At 38.5% G+C, this 20,519-nt stretch overlaps 1 protein-coding gene across 2 annotated transcripts in view; it reads left to right on the top strand.

Annotated features, from left to right (window-relative positions):
- Positions 1-19,573, top strand: part of SPACA1 (sperm acrosome associated 1) — a 205,553-nt gene extending 185,980 nt beyond the window's left edge. Inside the window, exons 6-7 of one of the 2 annotated variants that reach the window (XM_075594813.1) lie at positions 11,963-12,080; positions 19,069-19,573. In XM_075594813.1, the coding sequence (XP_075450928.1) occupies positions 11,963-12,080; positions 19,069-19,381 (431 nt within the window). In that variant the 3' untranslated portion in view covers positions 19,382-19,573. Of the gene's footprint in view, positions 1-2,651; positions 3,016-11,962; positions 12,081-19,068 lie in introns of those variants that run through there. The other variant, XM_075594814.1, reaches the window with a different exon arrangement.
- The last annotated feature ends 946 nt before the right edge of the window (positions 19,574-20,519 follow it).

Genomic DNA, 20,519 nt, shown 5'->3' with positions numbered 1-20,519 from the left:
AGCAAAATATTCCTTAAAATATGAAATAGATATACATCCCTGTGACCCTTCTAGCTTTGGTTAAAAGGTTCATGTGCATTTGTGTGTTTAAATTATAGTCGAATGGGTCTATGAATAAAGGCAAAAAGGGAGCAATTTTGGGGGGAAAAAACTACAAGATGTATCAAAGAAAAGAATCCTATTGAATTTCCCCTGAATTGATCCACATTTGCTTTGATGCATACTGTATGACCCTACACGTTTAATGGAACTTTCTTTAGTATATATTTATCTATTATCCAGAAAACTACACAATCTTAGTAAGCTAAAAAAAAAAAAACCTATCCACAATATTAAATATTTATATACAGATGTAGCCTTAATGTCTTTGGGGCCAATGCCACACTTGATTACGTGACTGATGATTGATGCTGTGGGGGGTCCCATTCAGAAGCATTTACCCAACCTTCCCCCCCCCGTAGCTCCATTGTAGCAGACACAGTCCCGGGTGCCACAGACTTTTAGTTGTTTTCCGCGATGCCGAAAACAGTCTTGCTACATCTGTTGAAGAAATATATATATCAAAAATGAATAGATGAATAATACCGTTCTATGGCTAACTAAATGCTTTTATTTGTGCGAGCTTTCGAGATACAATGATATCTTATTCCGGCGATGTTACAATGAATGAAGCCACAAAAGGGTTTTAACTTTAAAACAGTGCATACTGGAATGTGATCTGTGATTGAAGTCTATCCCTCCCCCCTGTGCAGTATGCTGTTTTATGACTTGAGGTGTTAAATGGTCCCTCTACATACATACGTTTTAGAGAATATATATATATATATATATATATATATATATATATATATATATATATACAGTGTTCGACAAACCTATACATTTGCTCGCCCCGGGCGAGTGGATTTAACCCCTGGGCGAGTAAATATTGGCACGAGCAGCACACGTTTGGTACTAGGTGGCGAGTAGATTTTTTTGTTCGGCAAGTAGATTTTTTGGTGATTTGTCGACCACTGTATATATATATATATATATATATATATATATATTATATATATATATATATATATATATATATATATATATACAGAAAACAAAGATGCCTCAGTGTACATCTAAAATGAGAAATGACGTTAATATCTATATTTTCTTATCATAAGGTATTATATATTTATTTATCAAATATTTTATCAGGGATAGTTCATTGAGTTACTGCTCGCATGTCCTGGGTACAAAATAATATCTACTGTATGTACGGTATGTGTAATGAGTATGGGCTATTTAGTTCCATATTTTGGCCAAACTATGTTAAGCCTTATCAAGGTTTACTCTTTTAGCAGGTTCCTACACTACCACTTTTCCCCTTGAATTTTCACCATGTAGAGAAAAGATTAAACATACTGTACAGTAACCATGATATAGTCAATAGCAATGGTTGTGTCATATGTATGCGGTGTCTAAGGGGTTACAATTGTAACATTTAGAATCACTATGTGCTATGAGTGAGCTACAGTGCAATTAAAACTTGTTAAAAGCTGAAGATGCCCTAAATATTTGTTAAAAAAAATCTAAAAAAATAAAGTGCAGAAAAATATACTTCCTGGCTTATGGCTGCTGCAAACATTGTTTGGAGGTACTAATGTATAGTAGCATTAATCATTGTTTTTAATAGCACTGCTGTTGACTAACACGCCAGTGTTTGCGCAACATGTTGCATTAACGGGTGCAATAACATCTGCTACCTCTGTATGTGGCCTATCCTCGTAGCTTGAGCTCACCAATCCCACCCCTAGTTAATCAGCAGGTCTAAGCACACACAGGTAATAGCTGTAGTCACTGAGTGGTTTCTTCCCCCAGGAGAAAGATTAAAATAATCTTTGCTGGAGCCATATGCTTGAGAAGTATATATTTTTCCAACTCTTAACCACACATCATTTTTATTTTATTTTAAATGTTCAGACATTTTTAGGGCATTTTTGGGGTGTTTTCAACCAGTTTCAATTCCATTGCTGCTTAGGAAAAGCAGATATAAGCCAAAGCCATAGTGCTTCCTAATTGTAACCCCCTTCTGCATACACGTCACACATCCCTTGCTATTGACTACAGTATATCATTGTTTTGTTTCAACTTCTCGCTATGGACTGGACGAAATTCAAAGGACTCAGGATACAATTGGTAGTGTAGGAACCTGCTGAATGGGTCAAACTTGATGTGGTGGCAGGCTTAAAATGTTGTGGCCAAAAGATTGAATTAAATGACTTATACTTCTGGAAGAAAAGGTATAAATAAACTAAATAATTTATCATACTGTATGTGCATTGGGGCTTCATTGTTTTCTGATGTTTTATGCAGAAAACAATAGGATAAATTGCCATGATAATCTGTACTTAGCAATTCACAAAGACATGGAATATTGGCATTATTTGCAATTTCCCATGTCAAAGTGGCATGAGGGTTCACAAATTATTAAAGGGATAGTAACAGTCAGAAAATTTACTCAAATGGACCAGGGTGATTGTATTTCACGTTTTTTTTATTTTTACGAATTCTATTTGAAACAAATACAAAAAATAGTGAACATCTATTTTAAATCTGATTTATGTAATGCAGTTATCACTTCAGCATTATGCGTTTCTATTTTGTTTTCACAGGAAGTCTATTAAATCCATTTTAAAAAAAGAAGCAAAGGCAGATGATGCGGGTAAGACAGATGCCGCTGGCAAAAAGGCAGATCCTGAAGGAGCAGCACCAGGACAAGCAACAGAAGGAGCAGCAGAAGATGCAGCCGAAGCAGACGACATGCCCGATTAAAACAAGGATAATGAAGGAAATCACATTTTAAAGAACAATGCAGAAATAAACTTTTTACTTGTAATATCAAATATTCCATCAAATTCATTAGTTAATTTTATTTTAATAGCAAGTATGCATCGGCCTTATACTTAATTGAAAAAGATCAGAGTTTGGAAGTACGTAGCCTATTCTCTGCAATAAAGTGAAAATTGACTGAAAATAAAGTAGACGTAGTGCTCATTGAAATACATTTTGGTAACTGGAAAAAAATCAAGACCGTTAATTGATTTTCTACAACTCTATTTATTTATTTATTGACTTCTTAATGCATTTTACTCAACTGCCAAAGTGTTGCATATAACTGAAAAAATGTTGCGGTATGACGAAGATCAAATATTGGAATACTCAAATGAAGGACTGATTTATTAAATACAGTTTTTTTACTACAGTATAATTTTTTTTTTTATAGTTTTCACCTTTTACGATCTTTAATTCAACATGTTATACTCATGGGTTACATAGTTACATAGTAGATAAGGTTAAAAAAAGACATGCGTACTTCAAGTTCAGCCTATGCTAAATATATCTCATAAGGGGACAAATAAATTCCTTCCTGAGTCCAAATATTGGCAATCGAATTAATCCCTGGATCAACATCCATCACGTTTACTTATTTGGTATATACCTTTCTAAAAAGAAGTCCAACCTTTTTTTTTTTTAAGATATCTATTGTATCTTCCATTACAGTCTCCATGGGTAAGGAATTCCCTTACTGTAAAGAACCCTTTCCTTTGTTGTTGGTGAAATCTCCTTTACTTCAACCTTAAAGTACAGTATGATCCTGTGTTGATTGTACTACCCTTGGGATTAATAGTTCTTTTGAAAGGTCCTTGTATTTTCCCCCAATATATTTGTATATAGCTATCATATAACCTCTTAGACGCCTCTTTTCTAATGTAAACAAATCTAATTTAGCTAGACTCACTTCATAAATAAGATTATCTATCCCCTTCATTAATTTGGTGGGTGTTCTATGCACTTTTTATAGTTCCATGATTTATTTTTAATGGGAGTGGTGCCCAAAACTATTCAACATATTCAAGGTGTGGTCTTATTAATGCTTTACAGAGGGGCAACATTATGTTCAGACATTTTGGGCACGATTACTAAGCCTGCTGTCTACAAGCACTGGCTAAATTCTTCTCCATCAAAGATTCTCCTAATTTATCCCCATTTAATATGTAAACTTACATTTATCTGTATTAAACCTCATCTGTCATTTACAGATGCAGCGTTATGTTTGGTCGTACTGCACTCACAAAATCATTTTTTTCTTCATCTGGGCACACGGAGTGCAGGTAAAGAGACTAATGGCCCATTGGGATTAACACAGCGGTGGTCCTTGCCTTTGAATGGGACTCCCGCTGTGTGAATCCTACTGCTCAGCACCTGTCTGTAAGGCCTCGTCCAGGGTGATGCTGAGCGGGCGCTCGCGCTGGCCACGAGGAAACACATTGCTGCAATGTGTGTGGCCAGCATGAGCAAGTGCCTGCGCATGCATGGCGCTTAGCTGCTTGCAGAAGCAAGCAACTTTAAGTGTCCCGCTCGCTGGCACGTCACGTGAGCGGTTCGCCTATTGACGTCGAACCAGCTCCGTGACGTCATGACTTCGCCCCCCCTGCTCGCGCAACTAGCTGGCCATGAATCGCCCGGCCCAGCAGAGCGCGTGACGTCACAGTGCACGAGCGCCAGCTAGCTCCCTGCCTGGCCGCAGCCTAAGAGACATGCAGTAAGGGTAGACAGAATCAGCCACTCCCTACATGCCTCTAACAGGAGGTCACGCGGCTTTTATTTGAAAGTTTTTTTTCTTATATACAGTGTGTGTATGTATGTATGTGTGTATATATATATATATATATATATATATATATATATATATATATATATACTGTATATACGCGCACAAAGAAAAAGAAACCCAAGAAGAAGCACTCAGATATTGCAAAACATAAAGCAGATATGTAATAAAGTTAATCAAAAGAATATTTTAAAGTGTCTTTTGTGTGTGATATATAATATATATATTTGAAGCAGTGAGTCTACAGAGCTGAGCCCTTTTAATTTCAGCTCCAGGGACCTCCTACTTCCCGAGATACTTACCTCCGAAGTAGGTGCAGGTAGCTGATCCAGCTAAGCAAGCAGGAGTTTCAGGTTTGAAGGTCCCACGTCACATGGGCCAATAGAAAGCCGCACAAATGATGTCATGGCTTCCTTTTGGCCCGCAGGCCAGGAAATATCTGAACAGCGGCCATTACAAGACCCGTGCTTGCCGAGGGCAGCAGCTACTGGCTCCTAATTCCCAGGTAAGTATCTCTGGAAGCAGGGGGTTCCCAGAGCTGAAATCAACCAGGTTCAGTTCGGGAGACCCTCTGCTTCAACTATATATATATATATACATTTTAAAAAACCCGCCCCCTGGAACTGCCTCTTTAAAGCTAGGAATTGTAGGTACTGTATTGCTATATCAACAACATGTCACAAGCTGAGTTGCAAATCAAGGTTTGGTCACTGCTTTTGTAAAAAAAAACAAAAAAAACAATTTTGCCACATTTGTTTCTTTTTTTTTTCTTACGGTTAACATTATATACGTGCATTTGATAGCAATTGTGTGTCTGCTCTGTTTCTTCTGTTGGAGTACTCTAAATGCACCACTGTGCAAAGGCAACAATCGGAAGACAAATTGGTGTCGACTGCAGTTTGCCTAGTAGGTTTATGTACATAATTCTACAGAGTGGTAGAGAGCAAGATATAGGATTCCAGTGACATTTGTGAACAATTATTAACCCAGTCAAATAAACAGCTGAGATCTTCATGGCGGTACCCAGAATTAAAAAACTTTAGTGACTCTGCAAATGACTTTCTTAAAATTACCATTTTCCCCATAGACTTCTTAATGTTCACATGGTAATTCAGCAAGTGCAAGATTGGATTCGACAGGGAAAAGCTTGTTTTTTAATTTTTTATTCACCCTGGACTAGCAGGACTGATTTTCTTAGATATGAGAATGTATTGCGTTACTGGCTAAAAGTGAAATAGGTTAACTACTGTAGTGGCAACATAATTTGAAAGTAGATATCCCTTACGAATGCTGAGGATTGAGAGGGAGAGTAATAATAATCTTTATAATGCTGACACTTCTTTTCCTGTTCTACTTTGCATCAAAAAGAACACTTTTGACATGAAAAGTGCGTGCAAATTAGTTTTTAAATAGCGATATGTTTTCATATATTATTTTTTTTTATTCTTTATTCTCCAGCATCAGCTTCCAATTTTGGGAGACTCAATAGCAAGAGTTAGGGAGGAGTTACCCCACATCTTATTATAATAAGATCTATCAACTTCTGTACTCTGATTTATTTTTCACCAAAAATCTCCAAAAGTATGAACTGACAAAGTATTTTCAGTAACAATCTCTAAAGCCTCAGTTGCACACGTTGCGCAAACAAAATGCAGCAGCTCTACCGGGGCGGCCATAATTTATTTTTTTTGCGTGACGTAAGCATGTCAGCCAACCAACATGGTGACGCCTTCCTCTACAGTGCACACACCGCTTGAGTGACAGGCGCGTGCTACGCCAGGCTCCGACGCACGCGCGCGCCTCCACTATAATCAACGCGTAAAACATTACATTAATTGGTGTAGACACATATATCTCTGCGCTCAACTAGGGGTCTTTACAAGCCATACAAAAGGAAAAACAATTATAGGTTTTTTTTTTTTAGTAGGGAGTAAGATATAATAAAAGGTGCATAAAAAAAATTCAGACAAAACAAATACTACAGTATATTGTCTCTTCTCTGTAGCTCTTTTCATCTGAGTACTTCACGTCCCCACTTTGCCTGATTTCCTTCTTATAGCAGTCACCCCAGTAGTATATTAAAGAATTCAGAGCTAGTTGAGATGGGTGCTTAAAAATACAAGAGAAGTTAACTCCCATATAATGATTAAATGTTTTTAAAATAATCTGTGGTCACATCAAATAAAATATAACACCGCCACAGAACATATACTGTGTGGAAAACAACATGTAGAAATAGATTCCACGGTCCACAGCTTTGCACCACCTCTCTATCCTGTGCACCTCCGACCAGTCACACCTCCACCACTCCCCTCTTCGTATTTCGTGTTGACCATTTTGTCAGGACTGGAGTGTCTGAGGCAGTGGAATCACTGTTGGCTTTTATACCCTATCACACTAAGCTCGCAATTCCAACCATACTTTTCTCATTAAACATTTTAACAATCTTGTATTAGAGATTAATCCTATGATTAAAATCTATTATACAAACAAGCTAATATACAGTATATTGTGACAGTCAGTGTCTAATGTCAGCAGAAGGTTAGTGTGCTCTGTTCCCAGCATGATGGGGTTAACGTCCGCTGGCAGCAGCTTCCAGGTGCAACTAATTAACCTGAGCTACAGGGTTTAAAAAGACAGTCTGAGAATACAGCAAGTGTCTCACACACAGGGCTGAGAGAGGCCTGTGGTAGGGTGACCATATTTGTCCTGGCAAAAACTGGGAAGAATGTCAAGCATGCGCAATCGGCTCTTGCCGACTGCGAATGCAAAAACGACAAGCTTCGACTGTGTATGCGTGATGAGCGCTTGCCGGCAGCTCTTTCGCTGTCGGCGTTTGCCGGTCGCTCATTCACATGCGTGATCTGAGCTTGCCGGTCAAGCATGTGCATGGGTGACTGGTAAACGCCGATCACACATGTGCACCAGCGGCTGGCAAGTGCCGATCACTCATGCGTGGCCCGTGGGATAGAAATCCAGGATAGCTCTCCAAAAAGTCACGACAGAGGCCTATAAACGGAGCCATCTGGTCTCGCTAGCCTGTAGGCCAGCAGTACAGCAAACATACCTTGGAAAGGACTGTGCTTATTGGGTTACTATACCGGTGAGGGGAAGTACTACCCATTGAGCTTTTGCTGCACGTTTTTGTATTTGTTTGGGAAACCAACTTAGCTGGCCAGTCTTGGTAGTTAGAGAAGTTATTTTGTTTTGTTAGTCTCCATACTAGAATAGGTTTTTTATTTTGTTACTTTGCTATAAACGAACAGTGTACCCACGAGTATTATTTGTATTACGTCTGGACAAAATATATTTCTCACTGACAACAGATCATCCTGCCACAATATATACAAATATAGCTATAAATCAAGTGTTCATACAGAAAAAAAACACAAGGTTAAAAATGGAATTCTTAGGACAGTAGTCTGATGTAGCCAATGTTATTGCAACTTCAAACACAGAGCATCCCTAAAACAAAATTGCACATGCAACGATCAGTTAATTTATTTTGCTTATGCAAAATATATAATTTGTTTTGTCTATTTTAATATATTTGCTGCACTATTTCAGTAGCACACAATGTTGTGTGTATTTGGAATATCATAGCTGGTGATAGACTAAATAACATGTCTGTATTAAAAATCTCTTTATATTTAACTATAATTCCCAAATCCTTAAATAACGTGCTCATATAGTATGTATCTTCTAACATTGCCTTCAATTAACCAAATTCACTAAAGGGTGTTAGCATACCTGTATGCTAAGGCTATAGCATACCTGTGGCTTTAGCCTAAATTAGCGCTTGTTTTTATTAACATGGTATTCACTAAACTTCAAAATCTTGTTTTACTACCGTTAAAATATTACCATTTTTTACTCCTGGTATCTAAAATTGGATGAAAATGAGCTGATTAAGGTTTTAGATATTACACATTCCCTAAGTTTGGTGTTAATGACCAATTTACATGGTGTTGGTAGATTTTATTTTTTGTTGAAATCAGCAACAGAAGTGTCCACTGCGCAAGCCACTTTCTCTCCCACAAGGTATCAGATTAACCTCTTACTGCTCGTCTCCAAAGCAGGGACAATCCAAATGCCCTTCATGACCAAATCTCCAAAACCAAAAAGGAAACAAGCTCACCAAGGTATTATTTTCACTCATTTAAGGCTGCTTTGTGAATATGGATCAATATCCTGCATCTTCAAACATCGTTTTCAAACTCTCTAACTGAGAGGCAGACGTTCAAACAAAGAAACATTAATATTAAATATTATACAGCTACAAACAGTGTAGCCTATCTTTTTGTTGGGATTGCTGCTTTAGAAATTGTGAAGCTCTCTTGTTTCTATGTGTAAAATTTTGCAGATAGAATTTGAGATGCTTATATGTTAGCTTTTCTTCCCTCAAGCAACTTGTTCTATTTACCTGTATCTGAAAGTATCAATTGTAAATCAGTATGCGGCAGAAGCTACAACTAAAGCATATCAATATTTTCTGAAGTTAAAAAATAAATAAAAATAATAAACATTGGTAACAATAGAGCCTACAGTATATAGACAACACTTGCCATTAGGTTTTTTTTTTTTTAATCTTAATCACATATGTATGTAGTTTGCCCCTGCTACATTATTTTGTAAGTTAGATATTAACACTTTATTAGACACCGATGAAAAGTGGTATGTTTTATATAATCTTTGACATTTTATACTGTGGGGGATGGGGGTGGGAGGATCAGGTTAAGATTTTTGACTCTACGTTTGTAAAGCTATTTAACACAGAATATGAAACTGCTATTTCAATTATACAGAATGATGTAGATGGACGATTGCTTTTACCTTATTGTGACTTCAATGTATGTTAAGTGTGAATTCAACTTTGAATTAAGCAAGGATGAACTTCAGTCTTCAAAATTAAACAGAAAACACTTAGGGGCCTATGCAGAGAGCAGCGCTATTTCGAAATTCGCCATTTTTTGGAGCAAATCGCGCAGAAAGCAGCAGAAAATGGCGAGTTCCGAAAAACGCGCCAATTTTTCTTTTCTAGTTATAAAACTCGCCTCGCGGCTGGCGAGAACCTCAATCTCGCCAGTTTTAAAAATATCCGTATGCAGAGAGGCGCGAACGGCATCTAGCGGCTGTTCGCGCCAATAAAATGGCGCGATTGTCTCAGTTTTAACTCGCCAGAAAAAACTGCCGCTCGCGGCCATTGCAAAGGGAAAAAAAAAGCCGCGAATTTGTTTTAACACATTTCTGAAGCGCGCATCTCGCCAATTTAAACTCGCCACACGCATCCATGTTAAACATAGGAGAATTCGCACTTTTCTGCATATGGAGATTAAAACTCTCCAAAAAAGCTACTTTTTAATAAATTCGCCAATTTTAAAATTCGCTGCTCTCTGCATAGGCCCCTTAATTTTCACACTATCCTGCCAGCATCCACCTCATCATAACATCTCGCTTCATCCCCATATATCTATCATAACTAGATATCTCTCTACAAATCTGTACATAATATCCTGTTTCTATCATTCATCCATACCTGTTTACCCTGGCATTTAATTCATGAACCACAACCTATCTGGCAATTAATAGCTACAGTACCAGCCCATCCTGTATTGTATCTTTTCTTGTGTTTGGTCTCTTTTATAACCTTAAATGTTTTCTTCCTTTTTGTAACTGCAAAGTGCTTTGGGTCCCATTGGGAGAAACGCGCTATATAAATAAAGTTATACCTGATGAAGAACCTTGAGAGGTTTGAAAGCTTACTGTATAACATGTCAACTATTTGTTGGGTTAATAAAAGGTATTATATCACCTACTCCTACCTCTGTTATTTTACCACATTTAAGGCTTTGGTCCCGCTGCGTCCGGCGGCGCGCGCAGCCACGTGCATGTTACTTACCAGCAGGGGTATCCTCCCGAGCCGATCCCAGTCCCCCCTTGCTGCACGGCTGACTACGCGCTGTGACGCGTCAGCCGCCATGGGATGCAAGAGAATTGCGATCCTGAGCGGTGACGCATCACGTTGTGCGCTGGTGAGCAAATCAGCGCCGGGTCTGGAGTTAGAGGCAGCTTCACCCACCTCCAAAAGGTAGGGGGGGGAGTGTCAAAAGGTGGGGGGGGAAGTGTGTGCGTGTATGTATGTGTTGTGTGTGGGGCGGGGGGGGTTGAACAGCACGGAGAGTCCACTGCTCAAACCACACCCCCCGCTCCCTACAGACTGCATATAGCAGTCAAGTGCCTCTCCACGCGCCGCCTGTCTGCAGTGCGGGCGCGTGGTCTGAGGCAGCGGAGCCTTAGCGACTGAAACATGCTTTGGGAGGTAGTGAGAGCTACAGATGCACACAAGTGTTTTCTGTATTTAAGATTGACATTCAATGATCCCTTTTCGCAGTGTGGTATCTCTAGATCCATTACATTCATAAGGAACCTGGACATTGCCATGTTACTGCAAGAATTGCCGATACGAATTATATGACTCAATGGGTTCTTAAGTTTCTGCAACATTATTGGACACCCAGAACTTCAATCTTTACTAAGGGTGTAAATCCTGCCTTTCTCCATCACTATGTCAATATTCGTAAATGCGGTTAACACTACTTTCCTCGTGAGGCCTTTAGGAAGAAGGTATTACTAGTTTTTCAATGAGAACTGGAATCTTTGATCATAGCCGAAAGTTGCTTTAACTCAACCAATTTCCCTCCTCACAATATTACATAGCCCTGCAGTCTCCACTCTCCTGATATCTTTACTGACTCCAGAGATTCTCTAACACAGCTTTCTTCAACATGGCTCCTTCAATGTTCAGTACTGTTGGAAGGTCATCAATTACCTGCTGTGTGTTCATCCTGAGTCAAGGGGTTACATAAAACAGCAACTTGAGTCCCTAAGTAAATTTAAAAAAAAGTGGTGGACTTAATAATGTGCAGTCATTCTATGAAAATGCAACATGTTCAATGACTTTCCAGGATCATAATTTGTTTACCGGAAGCCTGAACTACAGAACAAAAGGTTACAAAGGCAAATTCTGACATATGAAAATCAATGGGCATTTCCAATAATTTTTCTTTAGTAAATTAAGTAAAGAACATATCTTTCATTTCCTCAATACATAAAAGCCACAATTAACTTGCAGCGACCGCATTGAAAACACAGGTAGGTGTGTAATACCTGTCCACAAATTATATGTGTAAAGTGAGGCTCAATTAGTGTAAAATAAAAACAATGGCTTTTATGTTACAAGAGGGCTGAACTGACTTTTTAACAAAATATATAAAATACTGAAATTATATATATATTTTTTTTATTCATTAGGACTTGAATCAAGAAAAGTAAAAAAAACTAGCGGATTCCCTGTACTACTTTTCGCTCTTGCTGGCGCTTTGGTATTTCTTTTTGCCGTCATTGTACCCATCCTCGTTGTAAAATACTGGTAGGTGGATAATTAATCTCAATATTTATATATTTGTACATTTATTTATTTTTAAGATCTAACATGCTCCCAGTGTCTACTCTATAAGATTCTTCTGAAAAGCAGCACTAAGCAGAAAGGAAAAACTCATGTGACCACATTGTTCATGGACTGGCCAGCAAAATATTCCTTAACATATGAGATAGATATATATTCCTGTGACCCTTCCAGGTTTGGTTAAAAGGTTCATGTGCATTTGTGTGTTTAAATTAATGTCAAGTGGGTCTATGAATAAAGTCAAAAGTGGAGCAATGTTGGGGGGGGTTAAACTGTACAAGATGTATAAAAAAAAATCCAATTGATTTCAATAGGGCATGTTTCTTTGGGATGCAGTTATTTTCCCCAGAATTGTTCCACGTTTGCGTTGATGCATACTGTATGCACCTAAAAGTTTAATGAAGCTTTCTTTAGAACATATTTATCTATTGTCCAGAAAATTACACAATCTTTGGAAGCTCCAAAAACCCATATCCACAATATTAAATATTTATATACAGATGTAGCCTTAATGTCTTTGGGGCCAATGCCACACCAGATTATGTGACTGACTGCGGTCACAACACCTAAGGATTCACACGGTGGGGGGTCCCTTTCAGAAGCATTTGCCCCCCTGTAGCTCCATCGTAGCAGACACTGTCCCGGGTGTCACAGACTTTAGTTGTTTCTCTGTGACGTCGAAGACAGTCTTGCTACAACTGTACCTTATAGTACCAATTAGAGGTCATATATATATATAAAGAAGGTGTACTTTCTTTTTCACACCACTGTGTTTATATATCTAGATATATATAGATATATAAACACAGTGGTGTGAAAAAGAAAGTACACCTTCTTTGAATTCTATGGTTTTACATATCAGGACATAATAACAATCATCTGTTCCTTAGCAGGTCTTAAAATTAGGTAAATACAATCTCCGATGAACAACACATGACATATTACACTGTGTCATGATTTATTTAAAAAAATAAAGCCAAAATAGAGAAACCAATGTGTGAAAAACGAAGTATACCTTATGATTCAATAGCTTGTAGAACCACCTTTAGCAGCAATAACTTGAAGTAATCGTTTTCTGTATGACTTTATCAGTCTCTCACATCGTTGTGGAGGAATTTTTGCCCACTCTTCTTTACAACGTTGCTTCAGTTCATTGAGGTTTATTTGTTTATGCACAGCTCTCTTAAGGTCCAGCCACAGCATTTCAATCAGGTTGAGGTCTGGACTTTGATTGGGTCATTGCAACACCTTGATTCTTTTCTTTTTCAGCCATTCTGTTGTAGATTTGCTGGTGTGCTTGAGATCATTGTCCTGTTGAATGACCCAATTTCAGACAAGCTTTAGCTGTCGGACAGATGGCCTCACATTTGACTCTAGAGTACTTTGGTATACAGAGGAGTTCATGGTCGACTCAATGATTGCAAGGTTCCCAGATCCTGTGGCTGCAAAACAAGCCCAAATCATCACTCCTCCACCATCGTGCTTGATAGTTGGTATGAGGTGTTTGTGCTAATATGCTGTGTTTGTTTTTTGCCAAACATGGTGCTGTGCATTATGGCCAAACATCTCCACTTTGGTCTCGTCTGTCCAAAGGACAATCTTCCAGAAGTCTTGTGGTTTGTTCAGATGCAACTTTGCAAACCTGAGCCGTGCTGCCATGTTCTTTTTAGAGAGACAAGGCTTTCTCCTGGCAACCCTTCCAAACAAACCATACTTGTTCAGTCTTTTTCTAATTGTACTGTCATGAACTTTTAACATTTAACATGCTAACTGAGGCCTGTAGTCTGAGATGTAACTTTTTTTTTTTTTTCAATTTCTCTGAGCATTGCACGGTCTGACCGTGGGGTGAATTTGTTGGGACGTCCACTCCTGGTAAGATTGGCAACTGTCTTGAATGTTTTCCACTTTTTAATAATCTTTCTCGCTATAGAATGCTGGACTTTTAATTGTTTGGAAATGGCCTTATAGCCCTTCCCAGATTTGATGGGCAGCAACAATTGCTTCTCTAAGATCATTGCTGATGTCTTTCCTCCTTGGCATTGTGCTAACACACCTGAATGCTCCAGACCAGCAAACTGCTAAAACTTCGGCTTTTATAGAGGTGGTCACACTTGCTGATGATCAATTAATCAAGGGCATTTGATTAGCAGCACCTGTGTGCTACTTAGCATCTTAATTCCTATGGAAGCAGTAAGGCTGTACTTATTTTTTCACACACAGCTTCTCCATTTTGGCTTTATTTTTGTTAAATAAATCATGACACAGGGTAATATGTCATGTGTTGTTGTTCACCTGAGGTTGTATTTACCTATCTTTTAGACCTGCTAAGGAACATATGATTGTTATTATGTCCTGATATATAAAACCATGGAATTCAAAGAGGGTGTACTTTCTTTTTCACACAACAATGCATATATATATCAGAAAACAAAGCAGCCACAGTGCACATCTAATATGAGAAATTATTGTGTTAATATCTATAATTTCTTATCATAAGGCAGTATATATTTATTTATAAAATCTTGTATCAGGGAAAATACATTGAGTTACTGCTCGCATGTCCGGGGTACAAAATAATATCTATTTACGGTATGTGTAATGAGTATGAGATATTTAGTTCAATATTTTGGCCAAAACATGTGAAGCATGCTACCACAACAAGGTATACTCTTTAAGCAGGTTCCTACACTATCAATTTTTCCTTTGAATTTTCTCCACGTAGAGAAAATATTAAATATACAGTAACAGTGATATAGTCAATTGCAATCGTTGTGTCATATATGTATGTGTTGTCTAAGGCAGAGCTTTCCAATCTTTTCATGTTGGTGACACACTTTTTAGACATGGATCATTTTGCGACGCAGTAATTCAGTTTTACTAACAAACCGAAGGTTAAACTAACCCCTTATAAGAGATACAGACACATACATAAATTAAAGAGATGATGGGTGGCAGACACTGGGGTGCGTGGGTGGGTGACTATGACTGGCTGTGGATTGGTGTCTGTATTCTTTCACTCTTTCACTCTTTCACACTCTCTCTCATGCTCACTCACTCTCACACACACACTCTTACACACATGGGGGGGCAAATCGGAGCAGGGGGGGGGCCAAATCGGACATGGAGAGTGGGGGGGGGACCAAATTGGACATGGGGGGGGGGCAAATCGGCGCTAAAGAAAGCATGGAGCTGTACTTACCATACTCGCTCCATGCAGGAAAAGGCGCCTCCTCACTGTGCCGCTCAGATAGAGATTGGCTGCGTGCCAACCAATCAGGTAGGGAGATTTTTATTTATTTATTTTCCCCCAGCGCGCGCCTGTCATCCTCTGGTGACCAGTTTTGTCGAGGGGACAGCGCTCGGCCCGGTAAAGCACCCCGACCGCCTGCGCCCCCCCTAAATAATCTTGCGCCCCCCAGGTCCCCCGTTTGCGCACCGCTCAGAGGTTTCTCGGCGCAACACACCTACACACTGCAGCCGACACACTAACGTGTCGGGATACACAGTTTGGAAAGCTCTGCTCTAAGGGGTTAAATTTTTTAACATTTAGGATCACTATGTGCTATGCGTGAGCATGGTGCAATTAATACACTAATATACTCTTTGAAAAAGTCCCTTCTAAGGGATGAAACGCGTCAGAGTGTTTGCATGATGCTCAGCCTTTTGAAATAAAGAACTTTTTATTCAATAACTACTTGTTTGGTTCACTGGGAAGTAGTGACCGTTTTTCCTCTTCTACCTCTCATGGTGCAATTAAAACTTCTCAAAAGCCGAAGATGCCCTAAATATTTTTTTAAAAAGTGCAAAAAAAGATACTTACTGGCTTATGGATGCTGCAATGATTTTTTGGAGATATAAATGTACAGTAGCATTAATCATTGTTTTCAATAGCGCTGCTGTTAACGAACTCGTCAATGTTAACGCAACACGTTGCATTAACGGGTGCAATAACGTCTGCTACTTTTGTAGGTGGCCTCTCCTCGTAGTTTGAGCTCACCAATCCCATCCCTATTTAATGAGCAGGTCTAAGCTCACACAGATAATAGCAGTAGTCATTGGGGCCTATGCACTAAACTGTGATAAAATGAGTGCACTGTCGAATTACTTTTCATTGATTTATCACGTACAAAAACGTGGGCAAAAATAGTATTGACTAAGAATGAACGCCATTTTTTTGAAAGATTGAAATGCATTATCGCACGACTAGTTTTTTTTGTTATCAGTGCTATCACGCTATAAATCCTAGCGAGCAGCGACTGAAAAATGCAGCCTGGAAGAGCATTTCCATGCACGGCTCTTACAGGCAATCGTGCAGTTAAAACATTGATTTTGATAATAGTGTACGTCAGCAGGGGGTCTCCTGAGCTGAACCGCATTCATTTCAGCCTCGGGACCCCGTACTTTCCGAGATACAGGCCCCGGTAGGGGGTGCCGGTATCACCTGGTTTACTACAACCAATAGGATGACCCCCAATCCTATTGGTTCTAGTACCATGTGATGGCAGCCATTTTGGTTTTGGTGACATCATCTTAAAGGGAAAGGAAGCAGAAGCTTCTTTTGTGTTTTGATTTTTAATTATGGGATTATGGGATTTGTTTTGTGTTTTCTAATTTTTTTATTTCTGTTATTTTTTGATGTTTGCTTTTTAATTGTGGTTTATTTTTGGTGTGTTTATTTTGTGATTTGTTTTGATTGAATTGTATAATTTTGGTGGTGCTAAAACATTGAGAGATTTTTAAGGTCGATCAGCTTATCACAGCGTTGTGAATAGCTAATACTGGCCTGTCGCACAACTTTTTTGGCTCTGGCTGTTAATAGTCATTAACCAACCATTATTGCGAGATACTGCAGTGTTATTACTAACCCTAGTGAATCACAGAGCAGGCAGTATCGCACAATAAGGGCCTTTATCGACCATTAAACCACTTATCACAGCTTTGTGCATAGTCCCCATTTAGTGGTTTCTTCCCCACGGAGAAAGATTAAAATAATCTTTGCTGCAGCCATACGCTTGAGAAGTATATTTTTTTCTTGCTCTTAACCACACATCATTTTTATTTTATTTTAAATGTTCAGATATTTTTAGGGCATCTCTGGGGGGTTTTCAAGCAAATTTAATTCCATTGTAGCTTACTCATTGCACATATAAGCCCAAGCCATAGTGCTTCCTAATTGTAACACCCTTCTGCATACATGTCACACATCCCTTGCTATTGACTACAGTATATCATTGTTTTGTTTCAACTTCTCGCTATGGACTGGACGAAATTCAAAGGACTCAGGACACAACTTGATGTGGTGGTAGGCTCAAAATGTTGTGGCCAAAAGATTGAATGAAATGACTTATAGTTCTGGAAGAAAATATATAAATACACAAAATAATTTATCATATTGCATGTGGTTAAAGGACAGACAACAGAGGGTTTTCATAAATGGAACTTTTTCAGGTTGGGCTAAAGTTGTGAGTGGAGTACCTCAGGGATCGGTACTCGACCCCTGCTTTTTAACTTGTTTATTAATGACCTTGAGGTTGGCATCGAGAGCAAAGTCTCCATCTTTGCTGATGATACTAAATTGTGTAAGGTAATAGAATCAGAGCAGGATGTAATTTCTCTTCAGAAGGACTTGGAGAGACTGGAAACGTGGGCAGGTAAATGGCAGATGACGTTTAATACAGATAAATGTAAGGTTATGCATTTGGGATGCAAGAATAAAAAGGCGAATTACAAATTAAATGGGGATAAATTGGGGGAGTCCTTGATGGAGAAGGAAGTAGGAGTGCTTGTAGACAGTAGGCTTAGCAATAGTGCCCAAAGTCATGCAGTAGCTGCAAAAGCAAACAAGATCTTATCTTGCATCAAACGGGCAATGGATGGAAGGGAAGTAAACATTATTATGCCCCTTTACAAAGCATTAGTAAGACCACACCTTGAATATGGAGTACAATTTTTGGCACCAATCCTAAGAAAATACATTATGGAATTAGAGAGTGCAGAGAAGAGCCACAAAATTAATAAAAGGTATGGAAAATCTAATTTATGAGGAGAGGCTAGCTAAATTAGATTTGTTTACATTAGAAAAGAGGCATCTAACAGGAAATGTTAACTATCTACAAATATATTCGGGGACAATACAAGGAGCTTTCAAAAGAACTATTCATTCCAAGAGCAGTACAAAGGACTCGGGGGCATCCCTTAAGGTTGGAGGAAATGAGATTTCACCAGCAACAAAGGATAGGCTTCTTTTACAGTAAGGGCAGTTAAAATGTGGAATTCATTACCCAGGGAGACTGTGATGGCAGATACAATAGATTTGTTCAAAAAAAGGTTGGACATCTTTTTAGATAGGGAATGTATAAAGGGATATACCAAATAAGTATACATGGGAAGGATGTTGATCCAGGGATTAATCCGATTGCCAATTCTTGGAGTCAGGAAGGAATTTATTTTTCCCCTTATGACATATTATTGAATGATGTGACTCTGTGGTTTTGTTTGCCTTCCTCTGGATCAATAGATATGATAAAATATCTGTTGTCTAAATTTAGCACAGGTTGAACTTGATGGACGGAAGTCTTTTTTCAGACGTCATCTACTATGTAACTATGTGCATTGGGGCTTCTTTATTTTCTGTTTATGCAGAAAACGATAGGATAAATGGCCATGATGTACTGCACTTATCAATTCACAAAGACATGACATATTGGTATTCTTTGCCATTTCCCATGGCAAAGTGGCATGAGGGTTAACAAATTATTAAAGGGATAGTAACAGACAGAAAATTGACTCTTTCAAATGGACCAGAGTGATTTATTTCAATGTTTTTTTTTCTGTTTTTTTTTAAGGAATTCTACTTGAAACAAATACAAAAAAAGCAAATACCTATTTTAAATCTGATTTATGTAATGCAGTTATCACTTCAGCATTATGCATTTCTATTTTGTTTTCACAGGAAGCCTATTAAATCCATTTTTAGAAAAATAAGGGCAGAACATGCAGGAGTGGGAGATGCAGCGGCCACAACTGCAGATCCTGAAGGAGCAGCACCAGGAAAAGCAGCTAAATTAGCAGTAAAAAAAGCAAAAAAAGCAAGCCCTGCAGCAGCAGCAGCAGAAGAAGAAGCCCCTGCACCAGCAGAAGAAGCCCCTGCACCAGCAGAAGAAGCAGCTGAAGAAGCAACCCCTGAAGCAGAAGAAGCAGCAGAAGAAGAAACCACTGCAGCAGCAGAAGAAGAAGAAACCCCTGCAGAGGAAATGTTCATGTAAAACAAGGATAATGAAGGAAATCACATTTTAAAGAACAATGCAGAAATAAACTTTTTACTTGTAATATGAAATATTCAATCAAATTCATTAGTTAATTTTATTTTAATAGCAATTATACATCGGCCTTATACTTAATTTAAAAAGATCAGAGTTTGGAAGTACGTAGCCTGTTCTCTGCAATAAAGTGAAAATTGACTGTGAAAATAAAGTAGACGTAGTGCTCTTTGAAATACATTTTGGTAACTGGAAAAAAATCAAGACCGTTAATTGATTTCCTACAACTCTATTTATTTATTTTTTACTTCTTAGTGCATTTTACTCAACTGCCAAAGTGTTGCATATAACTGAAAAAAATGTGATACTCAAAGAACTGATTTTTTTAAACACAGTATTTTTTTAGGGTTAGGGTTAGGGTTACTATCTTTAATACAACATGATATACTCATGAGTTACATAGGGTAAGGTTGAAAAAAAGACATGTGTCCTTCAAGTTCGGCCTATGCTAAATTTGGATGACAGATGCTTATCCTATATTTGTACTTTTATTAAGTATTATTGGCAATTGACAGATGCTTATCCTATATTTGTACTTTTATTAAGTTTTATTGGCAAACCAATAAAGGGTGTTTGTTCGGAGCACGCACATTTTAAGTGAAACTTCTTTGTCTTTTATCCTTTGTCACTGTTTTGTCACAGAAATTGTATTTGTGATGGTGATGTTTTTAATTAAAAATCAGAACACAATTTCAGTGAGAAAACGCAAAGAAGTTTGATTTGGAACACGCGCGCTCAGCACCCACCGCCCATGTTTTAGCTACTTTTACATCTAAATTTATACTAACTGTGCATTCCTTGTGTTTGCGTGTCTGTCTCTGTGTGACGGTGTGTGTGTGAGACTGTGTGTGTGTCTTTGTGTGTGTGTGTGTCTGTCATTGGCCCATCTGTCTCTCTTCAGATAGAGACAGGCGAAGCAAGATGGTATGCAGCGGCGGGCTACCGGCGCTAAACAGAAGATAAGCCAGCAGAGGAATCGGCAGCTGTTACACACGCAGAGCAGGATGAAAGGGGAGGAGCACGCTCTAGTGGTCTGACCCGGAAATCTTACTTACTTCCGGTGTCAGCTGCTAGAGCGTGCTCC

The sequence above is a fragment of the Ascaphus truei genome, chromosome 4 (assembly GCF_040206685.1).
Source record: "Ascaphus truei isolate aAscTru1 chromosome 4, aAscTru1.hap1, whole genome shotgun sequence".
NCBI classification, from domain to species: domain Eukaryota; kingdom Metazoa; phylum Chordata; class Amphibia; order Anura; family Ascaphidae; genus Ascaphus; species Ascaphus truei.
The sequence above is the reverse complement of the archived record's forward strand: the minus strand, read 5'-3'. Positions and strand labels throughout refer to the sequence as shown.